The 27088-nt window shown below is 39.3% G+C and overlaps 1 protein-coding gene and 1 long non-coding RNA gene across 3 annotated transcripts in view; one reads left to right on the plus strand and one right to left on the minus strand.

Annotated features, from left to right (window-relative positions):
* Nucleotides 1-551: 551 nt before the first annotated feature.
* chm (CHM Rab escort protein) overlaps nt 552-27088 on the minus strand; it is a 75896-nt gene continuing 49359 nt past the window's right edge. The window contains exons 11-15 of one of the 2 annotated variants that reach the window (XM_079585270.1): nt 26401-26464; nt 23564-23660; nt 10446-10556; nt 1426-1583; nt 552-1330 (exon numbers count right to left, since the gene is read on the minus strand). In XM_079585270.1, coding sequence (XP_079441396.1) covers nt 1076-1330; nt 1426-1583; nt 10446-10556; nt 23564-23660; nt 26401-26464 — 685 coding nt within the window. In that variant the 3' untranslated portion in view covers nt 552-1075. The remainder of the gene's footprint in view (nt 1331-1425; nt 1584-10445; nt 10557-23563; nt 23661-26400; nt 26465-27088) is intronic. The other variant, XM_079585269.1, reaches the window with a different exon arrangement.
* Nucleotides 23601-27088, plus strand: part of LOC306984174 — a 29638-nt gene continuing 26150 nt past the window's right edge. The window contains exon 1 of the long non-coding RNA XR_013794504.1: nt 23601-23713. This is a non-coding gene — a long non-coding RNA (uncharacterized lncRNA). The remainder of the gene's footprint in view (nt 23714-27088) is intronic.

Raw genomic sequence — 27088 nt, forward strand, 5'->3', positions numbered from 1 at the left:
GCTAGCATGATTAGAATACATGCTGTTGTGGTAGTTAATTTAAAGTCCCCCTGTGGTGAAAATCAAGTTTTTCAAGTATCAAGTCGACAACTCTCTCTCAAGTCATCATCAAGTATTTGTCTATGTGGTGTTTTTAATATGCTTTCAGGCAAACCATGTGCGAAGTCCACACCATTCCTGAGTATTTTCTCCTTAAACTCTCGTCAGTGCATCAAAGACAGTCTCAAATCGCGGTTTGTGTTTCTGACGTCACAAACTACCTTGTAACCAATCAGGTCAACGCGTGATCGTCAATGAGTGGATCTCTGAGCTGGTGTGAGTGAGTGGAGGCGGGGCTCATTTGTATATTCATAGAACCCTGTAAACTAAATAAGGTAAAGTTACATTAGAGCTATTTTAAGGCATGAAGACATTTTTTTCAAGGAAAGAAAAACGTTTAAATGTCATTTGGGTGATCAAAGATGAGTTTTAAGGAATAAAATTATTGACTACAGGGAAAATGCACTAATAATTCTCTCTCTATTTATATTTATATATATATAAATAATCACACACACACACACACACACACACACACACACACACACACACACGACACTAAAATACATCTTCAATTAAATATTTAATGCCAGCAACCCTTTCTGCATGATACATTTATAGCTATTACAAATACTTATGGATGTGATGGCGCAAAACAGACTTAAGCGTTTCAAAAGACATTTGAAATACAAGTTCTTGGCAAATTAATCTTGAGAAGTTTTGAAGCAGCAGCTCCTCACCAAAATCAGTGTGTTTGTCCTCCTGTAGAATATATAATAGGCACCTTGCTTGAACCATGCAAAATAGAGAATACATATGAATACATTCTGGATTTTTTTTAAATAAACTGCTTACAGTAACTGGTCAAAATAAAATATTGTAGAGGGTGCTGAGTGTGAAAGAGCAAAAAGAAAGGCACATAAAATATATAAAAAGGGGTTGATGAGAACTTGGGTTTTGAGACCATGTATTGTGGATTCCATATGCTCAGTGAAATGGTGATTGTAGAGGAAATTAAGAAAAGTCTCTAAACGAGTTATTCTTCAGAGGGCGGGCTCGTGTCCAGCGGTGTCTCCTGGGTAACACTGTCCATCTCTGCAGGTTCAGAGCTCTCGGTCGACGGGCTCTTCTCTTCCTCGGCCTGGCTTTTATCCTCTTCTGTGTTATTACTCTCATCAAACCCTGACCCTTCGGCCTGCGGGCCGTCTCCGTCGTAGATGATGTCCTCCGGGTTGGGTGCAGGCGGACAGAAATCTTCATCAGGGAGGAGATGATGAAACACTGATTCAGCCTGGAAATAAACAGAAACAATCATAATTGTGTCCAAATTAACCAAAAAATCTTATAATTTAGAACGTAGTGTCTGCCTCCCTCTGCTGGACTCACCAGTTTAATGGAGTAGTCGCTGCCCAGGCCGCTGTCGGGACCGGTGCAGACGTGAACGTTGCTCGGCAGGCTGTAGCCGCTGCTGTCCTGGGCCGACGTGTCCCTCATGTTGAAGTACATGACCCACAGCACTGCAGGCTTGCTTCTCTCCTCGGAACCTGCACGGGAGGTTTAAGCAATCATTTCTTTACTGTCTTTAAATGCATTTTAGATGTCTTGCCCTTGACAAATCCTACAAATATTAAGGCTGGGTCAGTCTATATTGGGGGATCAGGGGTGCCCGAACTCGGTCCTGGAGGGTCACTGTCCTGCAGATTTTAGCTCCAACTTGCCTCAACACCACTGCCTGCAAGTTTCTAGTATGCTTCAGCTGGATCAGGTGTTTAATTGGGGTTGGAGCTGAACTTTGCAGGACGGTGGTCCTTCAGGAGCAGGACTGGACACTCCTGACCTACATGGAACCCATGCACTTTCCCCATATGTTCTGCACTGATTTTGAGATGATATATTTGGACTATATGAGGTCAAAAAACTGTTTTGGTCAAATGTTTGGAAGCCAAAAGTACTATGCTCTATCAAATTAGCAAAATTAATTTTTATATTTAATAAATTAATATGCAAATGCAAAATAATGTGGAAATTTATTAATTTGTTAGGATTATGTGGGCCCATATTCTAGCGTTATTGTGTCATTTATATGAAAGAAATCACATGCTGTTGTGGTGATGGAAATCAACACCAATTAATTTATAAGAAATATGATATAAATATATCATTTAAATTTTGATATTAAATATGATAAAATAACATAAAAAAACTATAATTATGACTAACCTAATAACCAATATTATATTTATAAATTGTATTATTGTTGATACTCTTTTAGTCCCTTTTATTTATTCATTATTAATTTTGACAACATTTGTGCATGTGTTATCATTTATAGAGTCATTTCTGTAGTTTATTTGAAACAAAACTCATCTTGTCACACAATATTTTGAAGATTTTCTGTTAAATTACTGTATTTCTATTTCCCATTGTACAATGATCATGTCAACACTGAATAAACATGAATAATAATTCATTTATATTATATAGTTTTAAACATAACTTTACATAATGTATTATTTATTAATATTGAATATAAATGTATTATATATGAAAAAATATATAATATTAAAAATATAATAAATGATAAGATAAAAAACAAGGCTGTGGAAAGATTTTGAAAGTGTACATTAGAACCCACAATTTATGCAAATGAGGGAGTTTGCATCCTTGTTTAAATGTGAGGTGCATCCATACACACAGTAACAGTATGTTTGTCTCATAACAAATGACAGCTGATGAAGATGACATGTTGTTTTAATATATGAAACGTACAGTGAGAACTTCAGAACCAAGGACAGCGGAAAGCATTTGATGAGTTGATGGAAAGCCTGTAGACACTTGACTCCAAGGCCCTGTTTACACCTGCTATTCAGATGCGTTTTGGTTGATCGGAGTTAATAGGGAAGTATTTAATTTCAGACACAGCAACAGTCTTGTCTACTTCTCAGATTTTCATGGCATAGAAACGCACACTTAGACAGGAATAGACCAACAGACCAACATGTTGAGCAACAAATCAAACTCAGTTTTGTTTTACATGCCTCTCTAGACTGGTGTAAGACTGCAGACTGCTTTAGTTAGGCCAACTAGACAAAAGTGGGAATAATATTGTCAAAAATGGCACTTTCTTCACATACACCACTTATGGCAGTTTTAAAAGACTGACGTTGATTTATCATGAGATGAATCATTGTTAATATTTTGCTAGCGGCTGCATGACGTGGGTCATCTAATCTCTTTTTCTTCTTCTCCTTTGATGACACGGGCTCTATGGTCCAACAGAAGAGCAGAGAATCTCAAGAGTGTGTGTGTGCGTGTGTCTCGCTGGTTCGTTTAAAGCGTAAAGCTGTCAGTCTGTATCATTACCCTTTAAATACACGAGCCTCTGCCGCAAAAAGGTGGGAAAAGAAAGGCTAGAAAAAGCGAGAGGGAGAAGGTGTCAGTCTGAAATGTCAGAACGGTCATTACCCAAATGTCACACAATTATGACGCGTGTTCCTTTTCCTGCCCGGAGTGGCCCGGTGATTTGCTTAATTTGGCGAGGGGGAGAGGTGTGGCGGCATCAATGTTTAACGCCGCTTCAAATACACCACCCATCCTTTCCTCTGAATGCTGCCGGGTCACTGATTCACAAAACACACACTGCCAAAGAATCTCTTCTATTATAGAGTCCAGACGGCCAAGAACATGTGACTAGATAATATATGGACACAGAGAAAAAGAATAACCAAGTGTTGAAAAAATAATGTTATTTAACAATAATAACATAATACAATAAAAAAATCGAATACTACTGATTTGTAGACAAACTTTATAAGTTGTGATATAATTTGTGGCTAAAGTAGTTCCAGGCAGGTCTTGACCGCATTACGGTTCCATTTCACTACGCCAAATGATTTCAGTTATTCCAAAGGTCCTTCCAGCCTACAAAAAATGTCTTCTTGATGTCTTCAATGTCTTGAGGTGTGGTAACTGTAGTATACGCCGAAAAATTTACTATGGTCCATCGAATTATTAGAAAGCAATGCACAGCATACCCGAGGTGCACTCTGCTTCACGCCGTGGCCGCATTACCACCTCGGGTGTGCATTATTTTCAAATAATTCAATGGATCGTCATCAATTATTCCTGACATATACACTCCTTTTAAAAAGTTTGGGGACAGTACGATTTTAAAAAAAAGATAATTTTACTTTTATTTAGCAACATTAAAATGCTCAAAAGTGACAGGCATTTATAATATTACAAACACATTTATTGAACAGCAAATCAGCATATTAGAATATTCAATATATATTAGAATGATTTCTGAATGATCATGTGACACTGAAGACTGGAGTAATGATGCTGAAAATTCAGCTTTGATCACAGGAATAAGTTACATTTTAAAAATATATTAAAATAGAAAACCATACATTTTAATTGTGAAATTTGATAAATATTAATAAAATAAATATAAATAAAATATAAATATCTCTTTCGGTCATACATACGCACACATGTTCCCAGATGTGACAAATGTCAGATTAGCATACAGCAGCACTCCTGATGGCGGCTAACACATGCCTGCAGCTGCAAACCTCCCAAACCACTGCCACCCTCTAACACACACTGGCACACTGTCTCAGTACACACACACTAACCCCCCACTGGCTTCTACAACCCTTTAAAATAAAACTCACAACATCTTAGATTTTACTAGTATCAATCAACACCTCTCTTCACAAAGGTACTTTTCCCACAGCATTTAAGCAGGCTTGAGTATCCCCACTGCTTAAGAAACCCACTCTAAATCCAACACATCTAGAAAGTTACAGGCCGGTATCCCTTCTTTCATTTATTGCTAAAACACTTGAACCAGTCATTTTCAACCAAGTCTCTACCTTTCTTGCACAGAACAACCTCTTGGAAAACAACCAGTCTGGTTTCAAAAGTGGACACTCAACTGAAATGGCCCAACTCTCGCTTATTGAAGCTCTGAGACTGGCAAGAGGCAGCTTCCAAATCTTCCATTCTCATCTTGCTGGATCCGTCTGCTGCTTTGACACAGTTAACCACCAGATCCTCCTGTCAACCCTCATGACGAAGGGCATCCCAGGAACTGCACTCCAATGGTTTAAGTCTTAACTCTCAGGTAGGTCCTTCAGGGTTTCGTGGAGGGGTGAAGTGTCTAAGTCGCAACATCTAGCTACTGGGGTGCCTCAGGGCTCAGTGCTTGGACCACTTCTCTTCACTTCTCTTCATCTAGATGTCATCAGTTCGATCTGTCATTTAGAAACATGGTTTTTCCTATCACTGCTATGCTAATGACACACAACTCTACCTCTCATTCTGCCTGCCTGACAGACATTTCTTGCTGGATTAAGGACCACCTCCCTTCAACTCAACCTTGTGAAGAAAGAGCTTCTTGTTGTCTCAGCCAACCCAACACTTCATCACAACTTCTCCATTCGGCTGGGTTCGTCAACCATAACTCCATCCAGGAACCTTGGAGTTCTAATTGATGATCAGTTGAACTTCACAGACCACATTGCTAAAACTGCCCGGTCCTGTAGATTTGGCTTATACAACATTAGGTGGATCAGGCCCTTCCTATCAGAGCATGCTACACAACACCTTGTCCAAGCTCTTGTTCTATCCAGACTGGACTATTGTAATGCTCTCTTGGCAGGTCTTCTATCATGCACTGTCAAATATCTGCATGTGATCCAGAATGATGCAGCTAGAGTGGTCTTTAAGGAGCCGAAAAGAGTTCAAGTCACATCTCTCCTCATAAACCTGCACTGGTTGCCATTGCCAATCGCCGCTCACATAAAATTCAAAGCACTGATGTTTGCCTACAGAACAGCCATTGGCACCTGTAAACCTAACCTCACTACTTCAGACCTATGTGCCCTCCAGAAGCTTGCGTTCTGCAAGTGAATGGCGCCTTATGGTGCCATCCCAAAGAGACACAAAATCACTTTCACGGACCTTAACCATTAGCCATTTTCAAGAAACTGCTGAAGATCTCTTTCGGCAACACTTGACTCATTAATACTAACACTAACTGTTCTATATCTATAAAACAACAACAACCTTGCTACGTGTACTGTGCAGGACTAACTAAAACGACAATTGCATATTTTTACCCTATTGTTAGCTAGATTGCTTCTATTGCTCTCCTCATTTGTAAGTCGCTTTGGATAAAAGCATCTGCAAAATGATTAAATGTCAGAAAATGCATTTGTACACTGAGAAAAATGTGAGTGTTTTCCCATGCAAATCCCACCATCATGGGCCCTGTTTACACCTGGTATTAGGATACATTTTGGTCGATCAGATCACAAGTGGACGACACTGAATACAGGTTTAAAACGGGGTCTAAAACGCTTTGAGCTTGTCCACTTTTGACCACCTCCAGAGGGAATCGAAAACGGAATCGACTGGATTGCTTTCATAGTGTAGATGCTCATTTGTTTGAATACGTTTGAACAGCCAAAAAAGACCGCCTACTGACTTAATGTGTAATCATTATGGGATGCGCGCTAGACAGACTGGATTCAAACTTTGTCAGATAGAGACCCAAGTTTGGTTTGAAGACGAAAAGCATAGCAAGCACAATGTTCTCGTACCATTCCTGATTTCTAACATGCACTCACTACGTTCGGTGTGATCTTCCAGCTGCCAGACCAGAAATTAAAACTGATGTTCTTTGTGTGTTTTTTCCCGTCGTCTCCTTTCATGTACGCAAATTGCGTGAGCTTATTTCATCCATTAGATTGAAAGATCTGTAAAAGCTCATACATGTACCCGCCCATAGACCCTCCCCTCAAAGAAATCAGGACAGAAGTGGTTAAAAGTGGACAAAAGAGACGGATTAAAACACCAGGTGTAAACGGGAATGTCTCCCTCGTCTACTTGTGATCTGATCGACCAAAACTCATCTTAATACCAGGTGTAAACAGGGCCATGACGAAAGGGTGTTGTCGGTGGTTACCGGGGCATTACTATGTAGTTGCAAAGTTGTTTGGTGTTGTTTTTATCTAGTCTACACGTGCTCATATGTGAGCCTTGATCTTTTCGACGGGTTCAAAATCCCCAAGGAAATCTTCAGTAGTTGCTGTTGATTTGTTCCATTTGCCTCCATCATGATCTAAACAGACTCTCTTTCTCTCTCTCTCACTCACACACACACACACACACACACACACACACACACACACACACACACACACACACACACACACACACACACACACACACACACACACACACAGCTTTGACCATGGGGATGAATGAAGATCTACCCAGGTGACTTTGTCTCTCTGACCTGTTCTGGCCCACTGCTCTTCTTATCTAGCGATTCATCCTCAAGACCTCTGCCAGTATTTGTTCTGACATTTTAATTAAAATAGTACTAGCTCATTCCTGTGATAAAAAGGCTGTGTGTCGCCCAGCGGGGCCCCGCGTCTCGCACCCTCCGCTGTGCCGGCCACGCACATGAGCACACATGCTTACACGCACACAAAGAAACAATTATAACATTTCTATTTTGTTGAGCCGCAGAAGTACTTAAATTCACAACAAGAATCAATATAGAAAGGCAATGCTTGAAAGGAGAGTATGTGCATGATGGGAAAGTGATAAAGATTAAAGGTGTGGGGAGATGATGGCTGATAAAGAGAGATTGAGTTTGTTAGATGGAGTGAGGAAGGTTGAAGATGCCGTGGACTTGATGACCTTGATCTTACAGCCATGAAATACAGTCATCATACCATCATACTTATTCTGGAGTCAAGACACTGTTATTACACAAATTTTGATAAATTGCCACATTTTAGGAATCGTCAATTATGACATGAAGCTATAGGAAAGGATAAGTGTCAAGAAATGAAATCAAGTCCAGCTACAAACTAGTCTAGTAGCTAAACTTGTCAAAATTGGCTTTGTTGAATTATTAAATTGCAAAGGGTGCAATTTAATAAAATAAATACAGTGCTATGCATAAGTTTAGACACCCATGCTAAAGTTGACTAAAAAGAGGAATAAAAAATCATCTTTTGGAAATTGAACTTAATGCCTTAATTTAAAAAAATAGGAAAAATCCAACCTTTAAGGACACCAATTTTCTTTGTGAATGAATAATGTATCGTAAATAAATAAATGTTCTTCCTTAAAATACAGGGTGCATAAGTTTGGACACCCCTATGTTAAATCCCCATAGAGGCAGGCAGATTTTTATTTTTAAAGGCCAGTTACTATATGGATCCAGGATACTCTGCATCCTGATAAAGTTCCCTTGGCCTCTGGAATTAAAATATCCCCACATCATCACACACCCTTCACCATACCTAGAGATTGGCATGGTTTTATTTCAGTTAGCCTAACAGCTGGTTTGATTTGCATTGAGAGATTATCTTATGGAAAGTACTCCATGCCAATCTCTAGGTATGGTGAAGGGTGTGTGATGATGTGGGGATATTTTAATTCCAGAGGCCAAGGGAACTTTATCAGGATGCAGAGTATCCTGGATCCATATAGTAACTGGCCTTTAAAAATAAAAATCTGCCTGCCTCTATGGGAATTTAACATAGGGGTGTCCAAACTTATGCACCCTGTATTTTAAGGAAGAACATTTATTTATTTACGATACATTATTCATTCACAAAGAAAATTGGTGTCCTTAAAGGTTGGATTTTTCCTATTTTTTTAAATTAAGGCATTAAGTTCAATTTCCAAAAGATGATTTTTTATTCCTCTTTTTAGTCAACTTTAGCATGGGTGTCTAAACTTATGCATAGCACTGTATATGTACTGTGTTTATAAAAAGTGAAGGGCGGCATTGTGTTCTTTTACACACAAGCAGCTTATGATCTGGTGTATCAGCGTCTCGTCTCAGATGCTACGGCACAAAAACTAATTTCTACACGTGCTCGGAGTATGGATCGCTTATAACGTGCATTTGGGACCGCAACACCAATGGGCTAACCATCTTCCCAAACTTGTCATGAAAAGTGCATATAAAACAGCTGTTGTCAACAAAAGACAAGATTTTAGGGCACCCTGCGGGTTTCTGCCAAAATAAACCGAGTCTGCTCACTACAGCTTGACGTCCAGTTCCCCCTCTCTGGACCTCAGTTGAGCTAGAAGGTCCAACCACACCCTAACCTTATAACCTTAACCATATCCCTAAACCTAATTGGGTTAATTCACAGAAGTGGAGCTTGGATCTGCAGTGAGCACTACTTGAAATCAAAAGCTCAATAGTTTAACGTTTGAAAAGGAAGAAACTAAGAAAGCCATAAATATTAGTATTTTAATTTTACAGTTATATTATTTTTCTTATTTTTTATTTTACAGTGAAATATTACAATAGTAATACTTAATTTTTAAAAATAATTTTCTTTAATAAAAGAAAATATTTTTTAATTTAGTAATAATATTAATTAAAAAAAAAATATATAGGCCTAATATGATATAGAATCACAAAAAAAAATGCAAGGTTTCCCCCCCCCCTAAATCATGCAATCCTTCACAGAGGAAAAAGTCGTTCCAACGCTTGTCTTTTCTCAGATGCGGTTAATTGAGATTGATGCGATTAATTAATCAGCACATAATGTAATTATTTTTTTTAATCTTTTGACAGCCCTATTTGAAACGCCTGGATTTACACTGAACTCCACTAATAACACTAAAATGTATTCAAATATAAATAATATTTATTTATTTATTTACAAAACAGCCGATGTAACATGAGGGCTTCTGGGAACACTATTGAGTAATGACTCAAGTAAATATATTTTTCAATCTACAGATTGAAATTAAACATCTGAATGAACCATCTAAAATGAATCATGCATCTCAACACCACTTCGATAACACAAGACATGTATAAGGACATCTTATATCTTATATAAAAAAATATTTAGCTACTACACAGACATTTTACCACGACTATCACCAACATGCGTACAACTAATATAAACAGATCTTTTTTTTTTATCGAATCTTTCCAAACTCACAATGTGATTCCACCCTTATGATCTGAAGGGAGATTGTGAGGTCGTATGTGACAGGCCGTGCTCAGATTCACTCTGAAGGAGCCAAGCAGACCCTGACAGAGCATAATGGGAATCAATGGGAGCAGCGCCTGGCCCCTGCCTGCCACACCACCATCAATATCAATCACTGTTATCGCCAATAACGTCTCCATGTAAGCCCTTCGCTGAATGTCACAGCAATACCAGATCTTTCTTTAAAGAGAGGAAGAGATGATCTCTCTTTGACACGGGCGGCAAGGTTAGTTAAGTACTGTTAGCAGGACGTATGTGCAATCGGAGGTCGATGCGCAAAAGGACTGAAGATGTTAATGGGTTTAAATGACGGGGAGTTTTAATTGGAAGTGAAAGAGCTGGGTCAGGTCTTACCTCCTGAAGGTTCCTCTCCAGGAATGGCGGGAACGTCAAACAACTGAGATACAACTGGAGCAAGATCTTCTTGGGCCGTACCAGAGGATGAACAGGTCAAGTGGACCAAATCTGTTTAAAGAGACCACAACAGACAGTTTAGGACAATTAAAGTGGGCATAATCTGTACATTTGGGTTCATATTGGTCAGAAAAACGTTTCTTGGAAAATTCCATTGCCATTTCCACACACACACACACTCTAGCCCCTAACCCTAAATCTACCCATCGCAGAAGTTTATTTAGCGTTCTGAACTACAAAGACATTGGCATGTCCTCATAATGTAGCCTGAAACATGAATACACACTACAGTATAAGTACTGGTAATGTAGGTCAAACCAGTGTGCACACACATATTTTTTTCTAGGCAAGTTTTAATTTTTAATGCTTAAAAAATTCTTCATTATAACAATCAGGACACAATTTTCTTTGATAAATTAACAGGATCAGAACTCAAGCTGCCTGCATAAAAGCTGCATTAGGCAACATGTCAGAGCATGCTCACTTTACTGGCAAAAACTAAAAATTGTTTAAAGGTGCAGTATTCAATATTGACAGCTAGCGGCTGAAATTGAGCACTGCAGTTCAAATTCAAAATATTAGAGAGAGTCGTTTCTCCCTCCTCAGACTCTATGCTCACAAGGGTAGCCAGATTGAGGACACGCAACAGAAGCGAGCGCAATTGACAATGCCTTACACTGTAAGCTGGGCAGATAATATATCTGTGTTTTAATATGCCTCTAAATAATATGCCTTCATTGAGCTGTTTAGATGGATGCCGAGGCTTTTTATTTTTTTTAAAGGGGTGGTATAATGCCCTTTTCACAAAATGTAAAATAAATCTCTGATGTCTGATGCGTGTATGTGAAGTTTTAGCTCAAAATTTCAAAAACTTTTTGCCTTTTATGTTTGACCCGGAGTCAGAAAGATGGAGAGACTCAAGAAGAAGTGACAACATGTAGACAACATTTCTGAATGGTTAGTTGATGAATTTATGTAGCTTATGATACGCTATTTTCCCCCTCCCGGTAACCCAGGGTGTCGAAATACTATTCTGTTGCAACTAGTGTTGTCAAAAGTACTGACTTCGGTACCAAATCCGTACTGAAATTTACCAGCATTTCCTTTGTATGTGATATACAGTCATGGCCAAAATTGTTGGCACCCCTGGTAAATATGATCAAAACTGGCTGTAAAAAATAAATCTGCATTGTTTATCCTTTTGATCTTTCATTCAAAAAATTGCCAAAATTCTAACCTTTCATTGAAGCAAGAGAATTGAAAGTGGGGCTAAATCACATTATGAAATAAATGTTTTTCTCCAAAACACGTTGGCCATAATTATTGGCACCCTTTTATTAAATACTTTTTGCAACCTCCTTTTGCCAAGATAACAGCTCTGAGTTTTTTCCTATAATGCCTGATGAGTTTGGAGAACACCTGACAAGAGATCAGAGACCATTCCTCCATACAGAATCTCTCCAGATCCTGCAGATTCCCAGATCCATGTTGGCGCTTCTTCTCTTCAGTTCAGCCCACTCATCTTCTATAGGGTTCAGGCCAGGGACTGGGATGGCCATTGCAGATCTTGGTTTTGTGCTCAGTGACCCATTTTTGTTTTGATTTTGATATTTGTTTTTGAATCACTGTCCTGTTGGAAGATCCAAACATGGCCCGTTATAAGATTTCTAGCCCCGGCTGTTAGGTTTAGATTTTTTATCTGTTGGTATTTGATCCAATCCATGATGTCATGTATCTGAACAAGATGTCCAGGACCTCAGGCAGAAAATTAGGCCCACAGCATTAAAGGGGTCATGACATGAGAAACCAAATTTGCCTTGATCTTTTGGTATATAAGAGGTCTTTGTACCATTAAAACGTCCTGCAAGTTTCATAGCTTAAGACGTCCTCCCCATTATAAACGAATCATTTATTTAATCAAGCTCTAAATACAGCTCGTTCTGGATCCACGGTAAGAAGTGACGTCACGGTACGAAGTGACGTACCAGCGTTTGCATATGACCGCCTCCAGAACAAGACAGCTACGCTTAAAGCGCAAGACAACTACGCTCACTTCGTATCGTTGTCGCGCCCGCGCGCCGCGCGCCTCACAAGTGTTCAGTCGACGGAGAGCGAGTGGGTCTGTGTACAGGGAGATTACGACGCCGCAGATGTGCTGTTCCTGGCTGTGGACAAACTACATCTTTGAATACGCTGCGAAAGATCCAGTCGTCAGGGAAAAATGGATGCACTTTATTTTTTGCGGACGTCTCAGTCACGGCAGTGTTAGTTTAAGCGTTTGTTCTATACATTTTAAGGATGACTGTTTTGAGCTTTGCCAGAAAACTGTTGCTCAAAGATAAGTCCGTGCCGTCTATTCTGGGCTCAACAACGACGACGCAAACTGTAAGTAATGTATTTAAAACTTTAAACTACTTTTTAAATACGCCGAAAGATCCAGTCGTCAGGGAAAAATGGATGCACTTTATTTTTTGCGGACGTCTCAGTCACGGCAGTGTTAGTTTAAGCGTTTGTTCTATACATTTTAAGGATGACTGTTTTGAGCTTTGCCAGAAAACTGTTGCTCAAAGATAAGTCCGTGCCGTCTATTCTGGGCTCAACAACGACGACGCAAACTGTAAGTAATGTATTTAAAACTTTAAACTACTTTTTAAATACGCTGAAAGATCCAGTCGTCAGGGAAAAATGGATGCACTTTATTTTTTGCGGACGTCCCAGTCACGACAGTGTTCTATACATTTGAAGGATGACTGTTTTGAGGAAAAAATCCCAATATGATGCTGGCTTTGCCAGAAAACTGTTGCTCAAAGATAAGTCCGTGCCGATATTCTGGGCTCAATAACGACGACGCAAACTTACTTTTTATCATGGCTAATATAAACACATTTGTATAAGAGAATCTTGAAAATATGTCGCCTTTCTAGTAGGCCTACATGTGATAGAAAATTAAAAATGTTGCCTTTATCAATGCTGCATCTTCAAAGATGGCCTGTCTGTGCATGCATTTTTGTCCGTGGTACACCCTATCATTTCATTGGAATTAGTTAAATAATGTTAAACTGTTAGCAAATGAAGCTATAGGATAATTATGCAACAATAATCCATTTTCAAGTGTCTCTGGTTAATTTTTTTTTATTAATTCAAAATAGTTTCACTTTCCATGTGGACACGGGCTGATCCAGTCTTCGTTGTTGTGGTGATGGTTCATTTTCCTCTGATTCCTCATCTGATTCCGGCTCAAACATATAAGGTTTTATCATTGCAAGAGCCATCGCTTCGCATGCATCAGCCGCTATTAAACAGTTACGCCGAATCCTCAAACGTTCTGGCTGGGGGCGTTAATAATCGATGCATAGGCACTGACGTTAGCCAATCATAACAGTGGGCGTTAACACTGAACTCTTAAAGGGGAAACACCCCCAAAACAGACTGTTTGAACCAGAGGATGAGAAACAGGGTGGGAAAAGGTCATAAATCACTACATTTTAAAAGTTTTTTGTAAAAAAAACTATAGTAATACTATAATTGCACCTAAGGGAACATAATAATAAAATAAAATAAACCATGTCATGACCCCTTTAAATATACAGCAGAGTATTTCATTTTACACATGGGGTACTTTTTTATCCCTGTGTGCACCAAACCCATCTTAAGTGTTTGCTGCCAAAAAAGCTATTTTTTTGGTTCCTCTGTCCATAGAACGTTTGAAAAGTACCTGACAGAACTGGCACTTCAAACGGGACGGGTTCTATGGTCAGATGAAACAAAAAAAATAGCTTTTTTGGCAGCAAACACTTAAGATGGGTTTGGTGCACACAGGGATAAAAAAGTACCCCATGTGTAAAATGAAATACTCTGCTGTATCTTTACTGCTGTGGGCCTAATTTTCTGCCAGAGGTCCTGGACATCTTGTTCAGATACATGGCATCATGGATTGGACCAAATACCAACAGATAAAAAATCTAAACCTAACAGCCGGGGCTAGAAATCTTATAACGGGCCATGTTTGGATCTTCCAACAGGACAGTGATTCAAAAACAAATATCAAAATCAAAACAAAAATGGTCACTGAGCAAAAAACCAAGATCTGCAATGGCCATCCCAGTCCCTGGCCTGAACCCTATAGAAAATGAGTGGACTGAACTGAAGAGAAGAAGCACCAACATGGATCTGGGAATCTGAAGGATCTGGAGAGATTCTGTGTGGAGGAATGGTCTCTGATCTCTTGTCAGGTGTTCTCCAAACTCATCAGGCATTATAGGAGAAAACTCAGAGCTGTTATCTTGGCAAAAGGAGGTTGCAAAAAGTATTTAATAAAAGGGTGCCAATAATTGTGGCCAACGTGTTTTGGAGAAAAACATTTATTTCATAATGTGATTTAGCCCCACTTTCAATTCTCTTGCTTCAATGAAAGGTTAGAATTTTGGCAATTTTTTGAATGAAAGATCAAAAGGATAAACAATGCAGATTTATTTTTTACAGCCAGTTTTGATCATATTTACCAGGGGTGCCAACAATTTTGGCCATGACTGTATCTGTGATTGGTCATTGTGTTCACGCGCTCAACATGTATGCCTCTGATTGGCCATTGTGTTCACGTGCTCAACATATATGTCTGTGATTGGCTACAATGATCAATGGTTCAAAAACATGTTGTAAATAGACGTCTTATAAAACGGATAGTTCCAGTTCTTGATTCCGATTGGTTGAGCCGCATTCGAAGTCGTTGTAAATTACTCAACAAACATGTCACACCTGTGACCGCATAACATTAGTATTACTGCGCAACTGCCGTTTGTGATTCTTTGTTGCTGCATGTGTTGCTTAGCAACCTCTTTGGAACTACATTGCTTGGCGAAGGATTATAATACATCAGTTATAAAACGTTATATTTTTTGTTGCTGGTGTTTATTTTATTAATAAAATAAATATTAAAATGAATATTTTTATGGAGTAACCTAAAACCCCCTTAGCTGTTCTAAATCCACTGTAAAACACGGCTTCGCAGGGGTTATTGCTTTATTTGACGGTCTTTACAGAGCGCTTATACATACACACGGGAGCATTTTAAAGCAGGCATCTATCAGCAGATCCGTCAATCAGTGGGTATATTAGGGATCGGCTGATAGATGCCTGCTTTCAAATGCTCCCGTATGTATCAGTGATCATTTCGGTCACAGATCCCGTGTCGATCCCGTGTCTATTTAGGTTTTGGAGCGCTGAAGCGTTGATCTTTGTAGCCAATCACAGACTTATATGTTGAGAGCGTGAACACAATGGCCAATCAGAAACATAAGCCACGTTTCCACTGTAGGAACCTTCCCCAGGAACTAGTGACTTTGGGGTTGTATTTCGACGGCCTCTAAAAATCCCCCTCCCCAGTAAGTCCCTGCTCGCGAGGTAGTACTTTTTTTAAAGTTCAGGAACTTTCGGGGGTGGGACTTGAGAGCTGAACATGCTGATTGGTTGACTCCACACAGCATTTTATTTCAACCACCGTTTTTAAAAGTCTGTTGCGGTGCGCGCAGTAAGTTGTTTGTTATTCGAATCAACAATGGAGTTTAAAAAATACGACATATGGACCGACGACAAGGTTCAGGCTTTATTAAAATTTAAATGCGGAGGACGAAATCCAGAGGGAACTGGAAAGTCATGCGCAGTCCTACATCACCGGACTAATTTGCCTAATCTTCACGGTACTTTAGACCGCGATGGAAATGCAGACAGCAACAGGTCTGGGGGAAAAAATATTCCCGGGACAAATTGTTTCGGGTAATTTCGGTGGCTATATATATTGAGCGCGTGAACACAATGGCCAATCACAAACATGTATGTTGAGCGCGTGAACACAATGGCCAATCACAGACATATATGTTGAGCATGTGAACACAATGGCCAATCACAGACATATATGTTGAGCATGTGAACACAATGGCCAATCACAGACATATATGTTGAGCGCGTGAACACAATGGCCAATCACAGACATATATGTTGAGCGCGTGAACACAATGGCCAATCACAGACATATATGTTGGGTGCGTGAACACAATGGCCAATCACAAACATGTATGTTGAGCGCGTGAACACAATGGCCAATCACAGACATATATGTTGAGTATGTGAACACAATGGCCAACCACAGACATACATGTTGAGCATGTGAACACAATGGCCAACCACAGACTTATATGTTGAGAGCGTGAACACAATGGCCAATCAGAAACATAAGCCACGTTTCCACTGTAGGAACCTTCCCCAGGAACTAGTGACTTTGGGGTTGTATTTCGACTGCCTCTAAAAATCCCCCTCCCCAGTAAGTCCCTGCTCGCGATGTAGTACTTCAGGAACTTTCGGGGTGGAACTTGGGAGCTGAACATGCTGATTGGTTGACTCCACACAGCATTTTATTTCAACCACCGTTTTTAAAAGTCTGTTGCGGTGCGCGGCTGCGCGCAGTAAGTTGTTTGTTATTCGAATCAACAATGGAGTTTAAAAAATACGACATATGGACCGACGACAAGGTTCAGGCTTTATTAAACTTAAATGCGGAGGACGAAATCCAGAGGGAACTGGAAAGTCATGCGCAGTCCTACATCACAATTTGCCTAATCTTCACGGAACTTTAGACCGCAATTGAAACGCAGACAGCAACAGGTCTGGGGGAAAAAATATTCCCGGGACAAATTGTTTCGGGTAATTTCGGTGGCTATATATATTGAGCGCGTGAACACAATGGCCAATCACAGACATATATGTTGAGCGCGTGAACACAATGGCCAATCACAGACATATATGTTGAGCATGTGAACACAATGGCCAATCACAGACATATATGTTGAGCATGTGAACACAATGGCCAATCACAGACATATATGTTGGGTGCGTGAACACAATGGCCAATCACAAACATGTATGTTGAGCGCGTGAACACAATGGCCAATCACAGACATATATGTTGAGCATGTGAACACAATGGCCAATCACAGACATATATGTTGGGTGCGTGAACACAATGGCCAATCACAAACATGTATGTTGAGCGCGTGAACACAATGGCCAATCACAAACATATATGTTGAGCGCGTGAACACAATGGCCAATCACAGACATATATGTTGAGCGTGTGAACACAATGGCCAATCACAGACATATATGTTGGGTGCGTGAACACAATGGCCAATCACAAACATGTATGTTGAGCGCGTGAACACAATGGCCAATCACAGACATATATGTTGAGCATGTGAACACAATGGCCAATCACAGACATATATGTTGAGCATGTGAACACAATGGCCAATCACAGACATATATGTTGGGTGCGTGAACACAATGGCCAATCACAAACATGTATGTTGAGTGCGTGAACACAATGGCCAATCACAGACATATATGTTGAGCGCGTGAACACAATGGCCAATCACAGACATGTATGTTGAGCGCGTGAACACAATGGCCAATCACAGACATATATGTTGAGCGCGTGAACACAATGGCCAATCACAGACATATATGTTGAGCGCGTGAACACAATGGCCAATCACAGACATATATGTTGAGCGCGTGAACACAATGGCCAATCACAGACATATATGTTGGGTGCGTGAACACAATGGCCAATCACAGACATATACAGTATGTTGAGCGCGTGAACACAATGGCCAATCACAGACATATACAGTATGTTGAGCGCGTGAACACATTGGCCAATCACAGACATATATGTTGAGCGCGTGAACACAATGGCCAATCACAGACATATATGTTGAGTGCGTAAACACAATGGCCAATCACAGACATATATGTTGAGCATGTGAACACAATGGCCAACCACAGACATATATGTTGAGCGCGTGAACACAATAGCCAATCACAGACATAAATGTTGAGCGCGTGAACACAATGGCCAATCACAGACATAAATGTTAAGCGCGTGAACACAATGGCCAACCACAGACATATATTTACATTTACATTTAGTCATTTAGCAGACGCCTTTATCCAAAGCGACTTACAACTGAGGACTACAGCAAGCGAGTCATCGTGAAGAGGCAAAAAAATAACGCAAGAAGTGCTCAAAATACAAAGTTCTGGCATTGCTCAGAGTAGCATAAGCCAAAACAAGGGAGGGTAAAGGAGAGGGTTTTTTTATTTTTTTATTTTTTATGTCAAGTGCTCACGGAAGACATGAGTTTTCAGTTGTCTTTTGAATGTGGTCAGGGATTCTGCATTCCGGATGAGGGTAGGGAGATCATTCCACCAGCAAGGAACCGTGAATGAGAATGTTCTGGAGAGTGATTTTGTGGCTCTCTGTGATGGTACCACGAGCCGTCGCTCATTGACCGATCGCAGGCTTCTGGTAGGGATGTAGACTCGTAGGAGCGAGTGAAAGTAGGAGGGAGCTGAGCCTGTGGTCGATCTGTAAGCGAGCGTCAATGCCTTGAACTTGATGCGAGCAGCGAGTGGTAGCCAGTGCAGAGAGACGAACAGAGGAGTGACGTGGGCCCTTTTGGGCTCATTGAAGACAAGACGGGCTGCAGCATTCTGGATCATTTGTAGAGGTATATATGTTGAGCGCGTGAACACAATGGCCAATCACAGACATATATGTTGAGCATGTGAACACAATGGCCAATCACAGACATATATGTTGAGCGTGTGAACACAATGGCCAATCACAGACATAAATGTTGAGCGCGTGAACACAATGGCCAATCACAGACATATATGTTGAGCATGTGAACACAATGGCCAATCACAGACATATATGTTGAGCATGTAAACACAATGGCCAATCACAGACATATATGTTGAGCGTGTGAACACAATGGCCAATCACAGACATATATGTTGAGCATGTGAACACAATGGCCAATCACAGACATATATGTTGAGCATGTGAACACAATGGCCAATCACAGACATATATGTTGAGCGTGTGAACACAATGGCCAATCACAGACATAAATGTTGAGCGCGTGAACACAATGGCCAATCACAGACATATATGTTGAGCATGTGAACACAATGGCCAATCACAGACATATATGTTGAGCATGTAAACACAATGGCCAATCACAGACATATATGTTGAGCGTGTGAACACAATGGCCAATCACAGACATATATGTTGAGCGCGTGAACACAATGGCCAATCACAGACATATATGTTGAGCATGTGAACACAATGGCCAATCACAGACATACATGTTGAGCATGTGAACACAATGGCCAATCACAGACATATATGTTGAGCATGTGAACACAATGGCCAATCACAGACATATATGTTGAGCATGTGAACACAATGGCCAATCACAGACATACATGTTGAGCATGTGAACACAATGGCCAATCACAGACATATATGTTGAGCATGTGAACACAATGGCCAATCACAGACATACATGTTGAGCATGTGAACACAATGGCCAATCACAGACATATATGTTGAGCGCATGAACACAATGGCCAATCACAGACATATATGTTGAGCATGTGAACACAATGGCCAATCACAGACATATATGTTGAGCGCGTGAACACAATGGCCAATCACAGACATACATGTTGAGCATGTGAACACAATGGCCAATCACAGACATATATGTTGAGCATGTGAACACAATGGCCAATCACAGACATATATGTTGAGCGCATGAACACAATGGCCAATCACAGACATATATGTTGAGCATGTGAACACAATGGCCAATGACAGACATATATGTTGAGCATGTGAACACAATGGCCAATCACAGACATATATGTTGAGCATGTGAACACATTGGCCAATCAGAGGTGTTTCAAGAATCCGTTCCACAGCGCTCAAAATGCTGGTATCGTTACATTTTCAAAATTTAAATACCGACTTTTGACAACACTCCACGGAACGCACATTACAAAGTAGAATAACTGGCTTTATCTTTTTCCTAAATATCTGCAAACATATTATGGTATTTTTTTGCTTTACTACAGTAAAAAATAATAATACATAAAGCACCTTTAAACAAGTATGACAAACTGGGCTAACATCCTAATCTTAGAAGAACTACAGTAAGACTCTGGCCTTCCATGAAAGTAGCCCTGAAATTGATCCAGAGGGATAAGAAGAAATGGGCACCAAAATTCAAATCAAAACAACAAATCTCAATTCTCATAAAGGTCTGAGAAGTTCTACTAGTGGGATGTGTAGAAATGTCCTGGGTAATCCCAAGAGTTCACACACACCACTTCCAGGCTTATCATTACTTCTCCGATGTTCCTTCCTGTGGTCTGTGGTACGTGGGGGTGTGTGCGCGTGAGGATCAAAGAGAACAATTGGAGTGCAGGCAGCTCAGGGCGGCACACAGGCTCCGTGTCACACAGTGGAGAGGTGCACAGATGTAGGCATCTCCAGTGGGACAGGAGGAGCAGCTTCACTAAAGGCTCTAAAAACACACGGGACACTGCAGAGTTTTGAAAAAGATTCTCTCCACTGCCAAAGACATTCCGGGGGCTGACTTGAAAAAGTCCTGGATAGTTAAAAGTGAACACTTGCAGTACAGGTGGATTCACAATATATCCAGTAAAGGACATGCAATATTCCGTTTTGAATCTTGAAGAAAATAAACTATATTTTTCTGTTCTATTTGAATGGACTTTTTTTACATGAACATACAGTATTATGTAGAGTACATGGATCAAATAAAAAACAAAAACAAGTTTTTTACTGTAATTTATTGCAATTAATCAAAACTTACATTAAAATTTTTAATATATTTGTACTGTAATACATATTTTCACACTAAATCTCCAAAAATATGTTTATTTCGAAAATGCCATCGCAAGGACGACTTGAGCAGGACGTTACTCAGTGATAAGTTTTCACTCAGATTGCCGTACATTATGAGATGCCACTATCAGCATTAACAAGCGTATGTCCATCAACAATCTGCTTTATCTATCAAACCGTTTCAGACACTATGAGAAAGGAGGTGACGCTGCAATTTATATCATGAATCGGGCAAAATTTTGTATGAAGAAAGTATGGGGCCTATTCTGATTTTATATTGATTTTAAAGGTAAAAGTATGTATTTATTTGTTAAAATACTAATCTTAGGGTATACTAAGGGGTCCTATTATGATTCTTTCTTTTTCTTTTTACATTTTTAGCTTTTTTTAGTGTGTGTAATGTTGTTGTTTGAGCATGAAAAATGTCTGCAAAGTTACAAAGCACAAAAGTCACTCCAACGGGAGTTTTTGTCTATATCATTAAGCACAACTCCCTGAAACCTGAAACGCCACGATTGTAGTCTTGAGTTTTCTTCCGGGAACGAATAGTCATGATATTCCTCATTTAAATAATTCCTAACCCAAGGCATACACGAAATAAAGGCCTGGTTGAGTTGCGTTAGTAGTGTGTTGGAAACTCGCGGTTAAGGTCAGGGGTGTGACATTTCCCAAACACGCTCGAAGCGGTTGACCAATCACAACACACTGGTCCAGCCAACCAATCAGAGCGCATTGCGCTTTTGAAAGCACATCCAACACAAGCAGCAGCGCAAGTAAAACAGTCTTGTCATAAGTGGTTAATGATAAATAAAGACCATCTTCTCCTGCGAACGCATGTCTGTCACGGTCATCATCATCCGCTGATTGCGAAGGATGCTTTCAGGTAGAAGTGCATTACTTAAAGAGGAACGGCTATGATCCATCTCCCTGTGGGATCGGGCTACAGAAAAGCAAACGATAGCTCTGATCCAGCTTCCTATCATTTCCCCTGAACTCAATTCCCAGAGAGAGGAAGTGGAGTTCCGCTGATTAAGCTTTTCATTCCCCCGTGAGGACGGAGTCAGTCACCGGGGTCTGCGCCAAGACCACTCCAGCATCTCCACCTGATCCCCTTCACCATGATTGATAGCAAAATAGGGCCAGTGTAACAAACACAATAACTTTCATAAATAACAATGGAGTTAATGATGGAGTCATCACTGAGGTGGGCGGTGAACTGAGTGTTTTGAAGGACAGTTTTGACATTTGGCTGTGTTCAAAGACTATCAATGTGCATCACTGTGACGATTCTTGGACGAGCGCTGATACTGGTTTTGTAAAACAATGCAAAACTGAAGTATTTATTTCATTATTATGAAAAAGTTTGGAATGATTCAGATTTTTGATTCAAGTTTCACCAAGGCTGTATTTTTTGATCAAATTTATTTTCAGCATCATTACTCCAGTCTTCAGTGTCACATGATCCTTCAGAATTCATTCTAATTTGCTGCTTAATACACATTTATTATCAGTATTATCAATGTTTAAACAGTTTTTGCTGGGTAATTAATTTTTTGGGGGGAAATCATGATTTCTTTTTTTTTTTTTTTATGAATAGAAAGCTCAAAAGAACAGCATTTGTTTTAAATATAATTCTTTTGTAACATTATAAATGTCTTTACTGTCACTTTTAATCAATGTAATGCAACCTTGCTAAATAAAAGTATACATTTCTTTAATATTCTTATTTTAAATATTACACCAAATATTTAAATGATAGTGTATCACGGTTTTCACAAAAATATTAAAAAGCAAAAACTGTTTTCAACATTAATAATAATATAGAATTTTTTCTTGGGCATATTATAATGATTTCTGAAGGATCATGTGACACTGAAGATAGCTCTGATTCAGCTTTGTTCACATGAATAAATTACATTTTCAAATATTTTCAAATAGAAAACAGCTATTTTAAATGAATAGCACTGGTGATCATAAGAGACTGTGGCCACTTTTAGCTTGTATAGACTTAATATTTGAAAACAGAAGTTGCACACTATCATCACTAGGTTGTTGGTAAATGTTAGAACTGGCAGAAGAGGAGATCTGCAAATTGTTAGGAAATAATTGGCTGCGCTTTGAAAAGTCAGCAAACAAGGTTGAAACTTAAGTGTCATGATACAACACCTGACCTGTGCGCAACGTGGTGCAACATGCATTTACCATATGATTATTGTGAATGTATAACTGATGTGTGATCATGGCAAGAGTGTTGAGTGACTGTGGTGGATGTGTAACTCACAGGTGCCAGGCATGCAGGTCATGGAGGAGGAACAGAGCTCCACCATCCTCACAGCTGGCGCAGAAGATCCCACGGGAGGAATCGTCACCAACGAGATCTGCCAATAAAACGGACAACACACAACTTACATCAGGGCTTTTCACCCAAATTGTGAGTTTGTCAAGTAAATAGTGGCATAGTATGTAAACGTCTTCGAGGATAATGCAGACTGCAGAGGTAAAACCTATTAGCTGCATTTTGTGCCAGTGTAACAGGATCTATATAATCCTGTTATTACAATCCAGACAATATTTTCATACAGTCCTTGGGTTACACTATGTTAAAACTGCTTTTTAATCAGGTCCAAGTGCAACAAGACAAGTGTGCCAACAAGAAAAGTGTTAAAGAGGACGAGAATGCTCGTTTGGCGACTGTCATTCCAAAGGACGAACGGCTAATTAAAACCAGCCTGAATATTTAATTACGTTTTGTCACACACAGTCATGTAATATTCCATTTCCACACCGTGTCAAGACGCTGATATTAATTTCTGTTCGCCCGGGCTAATGAGCATAAATTACACCCACTTTTCCTTCCTCTCCTGATCTGCTTTGAATATTCAAGCATGAATTCCTGATGGAGAGCAAATTGGGCCGAGATTCAGAAGGTGTCCTGACCACTCTGCTTCCTTTTCTGTACTCTGGTGGACAGCACTCAAATTAGCCTAAGAGGACGCTTGCATGTCACCGTCCACTCTCGCATTGGAGACATTTATTTATCCAATTCTAAACCGGTAACAGCAAACAGAATTACGGTCCTTTCATTGAACTGGTTATTTTTTCCTCTCATAATTCACTTTAGAATGTTACGCTCAAGAACGGGATGTCAAAACTATTGTAACGATCCCACAAATCGGCTCTGATGTTTTGTTGCTTCTATGCCTGCCGAATCTTGGACGTGGTCCAAGAATCCATCCAAATGTGATATGCAGCATAAAAAAGATGTAATGCAATACAAGTTGAAAAGCAAAAGTGCAAGGCTGGCAAGAAACGTGCCACACAAACACACACAGCAGAGATGGGTCAATGCCCTTTAAATGTGCATGTGGATATGCAAGAAGAATGGAAAAGAAAGGAAGGAAGAAAGAATGAAAATATATGCCGGAAAAAATGAATGATATGCAAGAAGAAAGAAAAAGAAAGAAAGATAAATGTGCATGAGATATGCAAGGAGGAGACAACGAAAAAGAAAGGAAGGAAGAAAGATTAAATGAACAACCAAAAGTAAGACTAAAAGAAAAAAGAGAAAACAAATCGAAGGAACAACTAATGAACAAAAATATCAAGCAAAAGAAAAAGGAAGAATGAAACCAGAACAAACGAAAGAACATAAAAAAGAACAATGTCTGAATCTGAATGTCAGTAAAACCAAAGATACGTGTATTGATTTCTTGCGTGCATGATCACATAGCAACCTCATCTAGTATTATTAACAACTGAACTAACCCATTGAACTGGTTGAAGTATTTATGTTCTATAACTGATGTTACATTTATAAATGAATACAGACAGTCTGTGTAAGATGAGTCAGCAAGGAAGCCAGCCAAACTCAACACTCACAAGACATTGATGACGGTTTAAACATTCTCATTTATTTGTTGGTTTGCCTCTCTTAAAAATAAAAAATGCACTGGAGATATTGTATGAGTGAAATTGCCTGGGTTGTCAGAGTTGTTTAATAAGCATGTGCTTAGGAAAGTGAAATACATTATATCTTATACATATCTTCCTCTTAACGATGTTTTCCAGTCTTACAGAGTCCCTTCAGCTAAGACCAACAGATTCACACTTTCATTTGTAGCATGTGCTGTAACTTAGCTTAATTTAAATAGCAAAAGGTAGATTTTTAATTGGAATTACTTAGTTTGTTCATGTATTTTGATGCTATGTATTTGTCAGTCTTGTATACGTTGGTAATTTCCATAATGCAAAACTAATTGCCCCTAATGAGTCAATAAAAGTCTAAATTCTTAAAGATGAATAAATGAAAGTATGAAAGTATGAACAAACAAATGAGTGAATGAAAGAGCAAATAAAACAAAACAAAGATAAAACATGAAAGAACAAATTAACAAAAGAATGAAAGAACAAACAACAAATTAAAAAGAAACAAAAGTGTAAATAACTGAAAGAATTGAACAAAAGATCAAAAGAAAGAACAAATGAGTAAACAAAAATAAAAGGAACAAACGAATATATATATAAAATGAAAAAACAAACAACAAATTAAAAAGAAACAAAAAAACTGAAAGAATTGAACAAAAAATCATAAGAAATAACAAATGAATAAGAAAAGAAAAGACCAAATTAATATACAAACAGCCGAAAGAATGAAAGAAAAGAACAAATAAAAAAAAGAATAGGCAAAAAGAAACATCAAATGAACAAATGAATATACAAAAAAATGAAAAAAATTAACAAACAAATGAAAGAAAAAGAAAAGAAAGAACTAATTAATAATCAAAACAAAAAGAGAAAAACAAACAAATTAACAAATACAAGAACAAAGAAAAAAAAACAAGAAAACAAAAAAAGAACAAATTAAAGAATAAACAGTTTGTCTATTTTAAGGTGACCGAGTTACATTAGTTACTCCAGTAAGTACTGAGTAATATTTATTAACTACAAGTACTTACTATCGAGTTACGGTTAGGGTTTGGTTTAGGGTTAGTTGCTTGTAAGTATGCATCGTTTAATGTTATTACTATAGTAAGTACATGTAGTAACGTGTAACTACGTCACCTTAAAATAAAGTGTTCCCGAACAAACAAATGCCTGTACAAAAGCAAGCAAGCTTACCTGTTGATCAGTCTCTGAAGGCAGCACAGATCTGTCCGTGATGAGCACTGCTCGAGATATCTGCCTGTGGACAAAGATGGACAAACAGAAGCACAATTTAAATCCTTACAAAAGAAAAGGCGAACAGGAACAATCATTAGAGACAGAAAACATGTTATGAGGGAGAGTATCCAGAAAAGATTAAACTCAAAATCACCCTAAACATTTACAGTAATTGCAAAGAATAGGTCACCCAAAAATGCAAATTGACATCATTTATTCAATCTCATGTCAGATGGATGGATGGGTTTGGGTGGGTGGATGGATGGATGGATGGATGCAGGGATGGATGGATGGATGGATGGGTTTGGGTGGGTGGATGGATGGATGGATGGATGCAGGGATGGATGGATGGATGCAGGGATGGATGCAGGGATGGATGGATGGATCAGTGGCGATTCTAGGGGGTGGCCTGGGGTGGCCAGGGCCACCCCTGAAAGCTCATTGGCCACCCCTGTGGCCACCCCAGATCTGATAGGTAGTTGCATGTTCGTCAACACAACAAGAGATGCTGTCAATGATGACAGCTGATCAACTGATTTAGGGCCAGTACAATGTTCAAAAGTTCATTTTAAAGAAGCACCTTAATCCTTAAAATATTTTTGGTCTGTTGGCATAGGGGTGGAACGGTACAATTCGTATTGAACCG

This window comes from Phoxinus phoxinus, assembly GCF_949152265.1.
Source record: "Phoxinus phoxinus genome assembly, chromosome: 17".
NCBI lineage: Eukaryota > Metazoa > Chordata > Actinopteri > Cypriniformes > Leuciscidae > Phoxinus > Phoxinus phoxinus.